General features: G+C 37.5%; 2 protein-coding genes across 2 annotated transcripts; both read right to left on the reverse strand.

Annotated features, from left to right (window-relative positions):
* Positions 1-233: 233 nt before the first annotated feature.
* LOC122306959 (pentatricopeptide repeat-containing protein At1g71490) lies at positions 234-5,364 on the reverse strand. Its single transcript, XM_043119542.1, has 2 exons — positions 4,991-5,364; positions 234-2,854 (listed from the first exon to the last, which is right to left on the reverse strand). The coding sequence occupies exon 2, from the start codon at positions 2,693-2,695 to the stop codon at positions 494-496; it is 2,202 nt and encodes a 733-aa protein (XP_042975476.1). The 5' UTR covers positions 2,696-2,854; positions 4,991-5,364; the 3' UTR covers positions 234-493.
* Positions 5,365-5,660: 296 nt separating this feature from the next.
* On the reverse strand, positions 5,661-8,322 carry LOC122306962. Its single transcript, XM_043119544.1, has 3 exons — positions 8,048-8,322; positions 6,713-6,935; positions 5,661-6,446 (listed from the first exon to the last, which is right to left on the reverse strand). Exons 1-3 carry the CDS (start codon positions 8,243-8,245, stop codon positions 6,022-6,024), a joined length of 846 nt encoding a protein of 281 aa, XP_042975478.1. The 5' UTR covers positions 8,246-8,322; the 3' UTR covers positions 5,661-6,021.
* Positions 8,323-8,733: the final 411 nt, after the last annotated feature.

An 8,733-nucleotide genomic window follows, 5' to 3' on the forward strand; every position in this document is an offset into this window, starting at 1 on the left:
GAATATTCTTTTGGTTTAGGTGCCCAAGCTAGATTGGGACTCAATCGCTTTGAAATTAGAATCAAGGATATGTTAGGACATGCATGTCTTACTCCTAGATGAAGCTCGCTCAATATGAACACGAATAAATTAGGCTGGAATTGATATGTAATCCACTTATGAGCACCACGGCGATAAAATATCAACATGGCCCAAAGAAAGCAACAAGAACTTGAAATCTGTACTCGAGTATGTTCTTAAGAATTGAAATGTAAAATTTTCATATTCAATTTTATTGTATTATGACTGTAGTATCAGTATTCCTCACTCATGGAAGGGAAAGAACGGGAAAAAAAAACAGTGCAATACAAGCAAGTCAGCTTGGAATGCTATAAAAGTACAAGTTCTGAACTAAAGAACTCAAATCTGCTTCAAAATTTGAACAGAAAAAGTAATAAATCTTATTGTTGATATGTTGGCAGTGCTTTGTTTAGTACAAATTTCATTGTTGATCTTATTCCTCAATGATTTCGTCTTCTGAACCAAAATCCTCACTTGCAACATAACCAGCATCTTTCATTAGCTCGGTCAATCCATCCAACAAAGTGTAAATCTCTTGTGCATAGGGGTTTGATGTGTCCCCCACCCCAAAGGGAGAAAACCCCATGCCCACATCGATCCAAGCACGGCCCGGGGCCTTCTTCACGCCCAAGTCCCTCATGGAAGTCCTAACCTTTGCTAGGTTGTTCCAACAACCAGCAGCAGCATACATGTTAGCAATCAAGACATAGTAACCTGAATTTTTAGGCCTCATTTCTAACAGTTTCTGAGCTGCCCACTCTCCTATATCAGTATTTCCATGAATCCGACAGGCACCTAATAGAGTAGCCCACATGGCAGGTGTTGGCCTGCAAGGCATTGTAGTAATAATCTCTTTTGCTTTGTTCAACAAACCAGCCCTGCCAAAGAGGTCAACCATGCATGAATAATGCTCCAAACGAGGACTTATACCGTATACAGCTGGCATCTTTTCAAAAATCCTTTGGCCTTGTACTACAAGACCGGAATGACTACAAGCTGATAGAACTGCAACCATGGTTATATGGTCTGGTTTGGTACGGGAAACTTTCATCTCTTCAAATACTTTTAGTGCAGCTTCTCCCTCTCCCTGCATTCCATATCCAGCAATCAAGGAAGTATAAGTCACCTCATCCCTTTCACTCAATGAATCAAACACTCTTCTAGCTTCTATAACTTTGCCAGATCTTGCGTACATGTCTACAAGAGCATTCCACAATAACAAATAGCCCTTAAACCCTTCACGCTTGGTAATGTAGCAGTGGAACTCCTTCCCATGTTGTAGATTTGCCACTCGAGCACATAGGGGAAGAATGCTTGCAATTGTCACATAGTTTGGTTCAATTCTGGAAAGCAACATCTCTCTGAATAGGAACGATGCTTCCTCGGATTGATCCATGTGGCTATAGCCAGAAAGCATCGAGTTCCAAGTAACTAAACTCTTATTTTCTATCAATCTAAACAGAATATAGGCATGCCTAAGGTCTTTGCATCTAGAATACATAGTAATTAATGCGTTCTTTACATTATCAAACCCATCATTACAGCTACGAATTGCAGAACCATGCATTTCTTTTCCCAATTTAATGACCCCAATATGGGAACATGCACCCAAACCGATAATTATAGCCACAGAATCCAAATGAATGCCAAAAGCTATCATCTGAGAAAGCAAGTCAAGTGCTCCCTTAAAATTGCCCATCCGCAAGCAACCACTGGCTATTGTATTCCAAGTTATGATATCGACTTCAATGCCTGTCATTCTCATATTTTCAAAAAGCTCAAATGCTTTCCCCCACAGTCCCCTAGAGGCATAAGCAGAGATCATGGTGTTCCAAGAAACTTCGTCCTTTTCTGGCATTTTGTCAAACAAGCTACGAGCAACATCAATTTCCCCAAACCTTCCATACATGGAGACCAAGGCATTGTGTACAAATAAGTTCCACTCAACAGAGTTAGAATTAATAAAGTTATGAACCTCCCTTCCAAAACCCAAATCCAATTTTTCACCACAAGCCTTGAGAACAGATGGATAAGTAAAATTATCTGGTCTGATCCCCTTGTCCACCATCTGTTTAAAGGCAGAGAGAGCCTCCCCAAAAAGTTCATTTCTAACATAAGAAGAGATAAGCAGATTCCAAGGCAAAGGGTCAAAAATTCCTGAATTCTGAGTAATAATTGAGGCATCAACTAGGAGATTAAAGCTTGAGTAAAAAGTGACAAGTTTGGGCACCAAAATCGGGTGTTGTTCAAGACCCAAGGAGATAATCTGGGCATGAAGCTGTTTACCTTGTGGGAATGATTTAAGGTTGGTGCAACACAGAAGAAGATAAGAAATTGGATGTAATATAAGGTCATAAGAGGCCAAAGAAGAGGCATGTAGTTGGATGAGAGAGAAGGTTTTGAAAGCTTTCGACAAATGACCTTGGTTTGCAAAGTCCTTGATAGATATAAAAAGGGAATTAATCATAGATTCATCACTGCTTGTGTTTGTTTCAAGGACAGAATCATTGGATGGGCATGGCATGGATGGTTTATCACATGGTTTTATACCTTGTTTCCATTTTCTAGGAATGAATCTTTGGACTTGAGATATAGAGAGTCCTCTTAAGATAAACAGAGTTGGAGAAGATGGCATACACTATATGTGTTGTATGCGATAGCATGGTCAGTGAGAACAGACTGCATTGCTTCACCCACATTTGCAACATGTGGCTTGAGAAAATTGGCTACCGAGTGACTCAATTTTTGCCGGCCAATATCAAGGATTAATTCGCGCAAATATGGACGACTTTCCCTGCAAAACAAGAGCTTGCGTAAGCAATGAATTGACAGTGAGTGTCAAAGAAAACATTCTGCTCTCTACCATGCATGCTCAAAATATTCTTCACTTAGTTCAGACCCTGTAGATTTGATCCTCCTCCCTCCCTCCACCCTTATTCTTACATCAACGATAACAAAATACTTCTGAACAGAGTAACCCACATACCATTCGAATTTCAATGCAATGAAGAGAGAACCAAGAGAAAATCACTCGCAAGAATATAATATGGGTATTAAAATCGGGATTTTACTTTTTCCCCCTTGCTTGACACATTTTCTCAGCAACCAAACAGGCAAAGTAGGAAAACAAAAAACTTCAGAAACAACAGAAAACGACAGCCTCTGAGCTTAGCTTTGCCGACATTCTTGCCCAGTTCTGTGGGAGTATTCATAAGGCAAGCAAAAAAAAAGAACAACAACAACAAAGATTAAAATTTCCTGTTTATCTTCTTTCTTTGTTCAAAACTTCTCGGCCACCAAAGTGTGTATTAGGCATGATAGTGTCAAGCACAAAGAAAGTATTAACAAGAAGTGTACTCGCAGAAGCCCATGCGTTCCTCCAAAGAGGCAAACTTCATCACATTATTCTCTCGGTATCTTTCTTCCATTTTCCAGCACTCTCTTGGCAACTAAACACAATTCTATACAGCAAGTTTACTCGGCTAAAGGTCGTGAATGATTTATGAGTTTTTTTTGGTGAAAAAATATAATCAGAGAGCTCACTAGAGGTTCCTGCAAATGGGTTGCATTCGATTTTATAGATCCAAATGAAATTGGCAATTTGGCAGGTTTCCAAAGTTCAACCCCAACCCACCAACCCGTATTTGTGAGGGTGGTAGTGGTACGGCACAACATATTTGATTGATTGTATCTTGATTAGTAATTTATTTAATTAGAATATTTTTTAGATTTACATTAAAAAAAATCCAATATGAGCATCCACAAATAGCATATACAAAAATACAAAGCTTTACCGATAGAAGACAACATAGAACAGGTCAAGTCACTACCAAAAATAATTAAAAAGTGTAATGGTCCATATTCAAGCAATGCATGCTTAGTGTGCATATTTTCTATTTTGGAATTTTCTTGGATCTCCTCTTTGATCCAGGGTATCTAATCGAGATGCTGGGAATTAAAATGCAAGCGATATTGAAATGCACTAAAAGAGAAGACAATTATCTAGGGGGAGACTTAAAATAATAGGAGAGAGAAGGTTAAACGGAACCTATCATCAAATGTCTTGTGGTTTGATATGGGCTAAAACCATTTTTCTCATTTATGCAGAAGCTATTAAGGAATGAGGCCAAATGAAATAAGTGTTACTTTTCTTGAAAAAATGAGGACTTTTGTATCAGTTCTACTCGTATGCAGGGCATTGTTATTTGTATCATCAATTACAAATGTCCAAGAGGTAACACATGTATTATCTACATTCAAGAGAACAATTTGTCTAAAAGATGGTAAATTTTTTACCCGGTTATGAACCAAGAGGTCTTTTATCAACGTGGGACTTTGAGCTCTTTCTCTCATAAATGCTCTTTAATTGTGGTCAAAATGAGATAGCATAACTATGTGCCAGATTCAAAGACAGAGAGAGTGAGAGAGAAAGGAAGATGGTTCGCCATTTTAACAAATAGTTAGTGTGCATATCCAAAGTAGAACCTAACAAACCACATGAATAAAAGAAAATGGCATTTGGCGTCTACAGTGTTTTGTGTTTCAAAAGTGGGTGTTATGAGCTAGCATAACTATGCACCAGATTCAAAGACAGAGTTAAAAAGAGAAAGGGAAATGGTTCGGACATTTTAACAAATAGTTGGTGCGCATATCAAACCAGAACCAACCAACGGCAAGAAAAGAACATTGCATTTGGTGTCTGCAGTGCTTTGTGTTTCAAAAAAGTGGGTGTTTTGAGTTTTTTTTTTTCTTTTGCCGTGTAAATAGTCCACTCGAAACTGCATGCGCTAGGTTTCATGCAATTTATCCATTGATTATATATCCAGTCGGTTGGAAACAAAATGGTTTGGGAACATTTCTTATACTGTGACATACGAATGTAAAAGAAAAGAACTCCAAGAGACGAAATCCAAAGAGAACAAAAACTTACCTTTAGACTTAAAACGGTGCTCACGGAGTCTCGGACAGAGTGAGGTGTGACTGAAACACATTGAGAATGCGAGAGCAAGAGGCCGAGACCCGAGAGTGACGTTATGAATTTTTGAAAGAAAAACGATGCTTACAGTTACAGAGTCCTATATATGCCGATTATAAGGCTTCGGCCAGATCAACGTTCGCAGTTCAAATAGGAAGAAGAATAAATAACTATATCTGTTTGCAACACCCGTTTATCACAGAATGTAAAAATGTAATATAAAGTTACTGTTTAACCCTTCACTGTAAATAGATAGTCAATGTTAACTAGTAAGTTAAAAGTTTCCAGTTGTGTCATTTTATTCTTAAGGTCGGATTTAGATGTTGAGAAGTATTAACGTATATTATGAACAATTATAAAAAAATAGATAAAAAATAATAATAAAAAATAAGTAAAAAGTAATAATAAAATAATAAATAATAATAGAATATGTTGAAAAATATTAAGATATAGTTCATCTATACTCTAAGTCGAATATACGGAGATTCTCTCTGCAAGTAATATTTTTCTCCTCTCCAGTTTAAGATTGACTGAAGTTGTTTCACCGTTTACATTTCGATCATACGCATCTTTACAACTTCAGCGGTTCCGCCGCACAGGCGCACGCTCACGTAGGAATGTAAAATACATGGGAAAGCTCGAAATATATATATATATATATATAAAATATGTTGTGTATACATTAGCTGTCTTTAATGAGCATTCTACATACACTAACTAGACCCAGAGAAGTCTTGTATAATATATGTAAGTCTAGTACTACTTCTTAGGTCCGACCAACACAGAATAGAATACTAGCTAGTCTTCCTTGAGAGATGCTTGGCATTGGGCCAGCTTTGCTCACATTCTCATATACATAATATATCAAAATTGGCCGCAATAAGTTCAGTTTCAAACTCGTAGCCATATTATAGCAGACAAACTAAGCACACCGCCCAAAAGGGGAGACAAAATTGTGGATAGAGACGTGTAAGAAGTTCGCTTAATTAGGTGACCACCACGGCCGGAGCGGCAGTAAATTGCAAGCATGGTTCATGAGTACTCGCTTGCCTAAGCATTAACGATGATGAAATTAGCTGATCACTCCTCAAGGATTGCTCAAAGCTGGGCTGCCTCTGTTCACTAGAACCTGACCATTTCATCAGCATGAAGCTTCTCTTACGCCACGGTCCCATGTGTATTTTCTTTTCCTTCATCGACTTCTTGGCCGCATCACACACAACACGAACGATGGCATTCAGGTGGTCGGGTTTCCCTATGTAGTACTCTGGTAATTGGCTCACAAGTTTGTGGTACTCTTCACAAGCTTTTGCAATCTTGAATTGGTCCCGGAACTCCAATTCCATCAGGAATTTCATGTGTTTCTTTCGAGACGGGGTGCTTGCTACCACTTCAATATACTCATGTGTCCCTAAGAAACAAAACGAAAAGGAAAAATAATCAGTAACATGAGAAAATATTGCAGTAATCCATCTGTCAAATGTCTCATCTTGATAAGTTTGCCAATGTCTAGAATTATTATTACAATCCTATGCATGTCAAACATAAAAACCACCAAAGTATACTCCATTAACATGATGATTTGCTAAAGTTTGGGTAATTTTGCAATGATTTGAAGCAGAGAATAATATATAAATATATATCCGCAAAAGAGAGGAAAGAGAGCTTTTAATTTACCTCCCGGATACTTTCTATTGTGTCTCCATTTAGAGGTGCAGAGAATGGCCCTGAATCCTTTCTCACAAAGCAATTTGACAACGGCTCGTCGCAAACAATGGGGGCAACCATTAACACTTGGCTTGGAGCACTTGCAGAAATCCGCCTCCTTCACTACCTCTATTGTTTGGCTAATCTCTCGCCGCAACTTTGGTACTGTTAAGTTATAGTGCTCTAAAATTTCCTGGAAAAAGAATCATAGAGAAACCATTTTTGCCAAACCAACAACCTATTTCGCAGTAAGAAATTGAAAAGTTGTACGTAATAAACATTAAGAAATCGATGATTAAAAGAATGATGAAAAGTAATTTTCTTTGTTGATGCTTAGAATGATTAAAGTTATTTCCTATTAATAATTATCATAAAAAGAAATATTCTTAACTTTTACATTCATACATATATTATATCAATTATATTAAATCCTAATATTCCCAAGAGGGATATTCCAAACCTACCGTAATATTCCAAACCTCTTTCATGTAAAATGAACCAAGCACTGGCCTTTTTGTTTGGACACTAAGATCTTTTTTCTTAATATCTGATCATTTTCTTTGTTTTTTTAGCGTTTTGTTGTCGTGTTTTGCTGTTGCAAATGATCTACTAGTTATATGCGTGGCTGAAAACAACATGTTAAGATTGGTGGTCTAAAGGGGAGTTGCAAAATAGCTTTAGAATTCTGTGGGGGGTAACGAAAGACAGAAAAAAGATCTCCATCCATGTGGCTCTAATACCAGACACCTGTCATGACTCATGAATATATCCAAAAGCTTTCATTTTAAACGACGAAAGTATATCTTTATGTCGATGCCAGATTAATAAGCACAAGCATGCAAATTACTCCAGACACTTAATTAGCTCAGATATTTCACATGAATACGATCGAAATAACGAAGTCCTTAAAACATTTATCAAATGGTAATTAAAGATAATCAAACTGGGAATACCCGCACGTCCTGAGAAAATCAGACAACATAGGATTTAATTGTGGGAATAGGAGAATGAAAGAAAAACATGTCCGAATCTTACAAGAATATTCTTCATTACGATATTATGATGATAAAGCCTGGATTCTAGTTTCTTTTCCACGGTTATGCATTAAGTCTGATCTCTATAGCAAGAATTAGAACGTTGTTCTATGATTTCCTTTGGGCTAATTGTTGCAAATTAAGGATAATTAGCCTATAAATGAATCAATAAGGACAAATTTATTTCCTTAAACCGTACGTTTCGGGAGTAAATCGGTTTTTATTTTTGAGTAGTTAATATATGAATGAATAAATATATGTTTATCCGTACCTGAAGCAAGGCTTCTTGTGATTCCCAGTACAAGGTCCTCTCAACCGGCTCAGTGTTACCGGAGTTGTTTTCTTCCGGTTCGCCATCCAAAGACCGGTCCGAGTCGCCGGTACTCTCTTCGCCTAGGAACACAGAAACTTTCTCTTCGAGGCTGTAAATATTCTCTCCAAGAACCTTCTCTTCTTGAATAATACCCATCTTCTTGAAAGCCAGGAAGACGGACAGAAAATGAAGGAAAAACGTAAGAGGGCGGGCGGGAGGGAGGGAGGAAGAAAAGGCTCTTGCGTGATAAGAGATAGCATGGAGGTGCGTCTGCGGGGACTCTTTTATAGTGTTTGCCACGTCATAAATGCGAGAATATTCATTTTCAACGTTAATTGTGACTTTTTTTCTGAAGAGATTGGAAATAGTTTTGAAGATAAATACTATGACTATCTTTTTAATTTGTTAGGAAAATTAATATTTAAAAAAAAATCCTAAAATTTGCTTAATCTAGAAGCCTATAATCGTGGCGTGTCACATCTCAAATGCATGCTTTTAGGGAGTGAGTTTGCTCTATTTTGGAACTAAAAGGGAGTACATATAATTATCGTGTTAACAATCCTCTCTGGGTTTTGAGGCGAAGTACTAATGGAAACAAAGCCCATTAGATATGTGGAAACATTGGATATGTTTCTTCATTTGCG

This window comes from Carya illinoinensis, chromosome 4, assembly GCF_018687715.1.
Source record: "Carya illinoinensis cultivar Pawnee chromosome 4, C.illinoinensisPawnee_v1, whole genome shotgun sequence".
Classification (NCBI taxonomy): domain Eukaryota; kingdom Viridiplantae; phylum Streptophyta; class Magnoliopsida; order Fagales; family Juglandaceae; genus Carya; species Carya illinoinensis.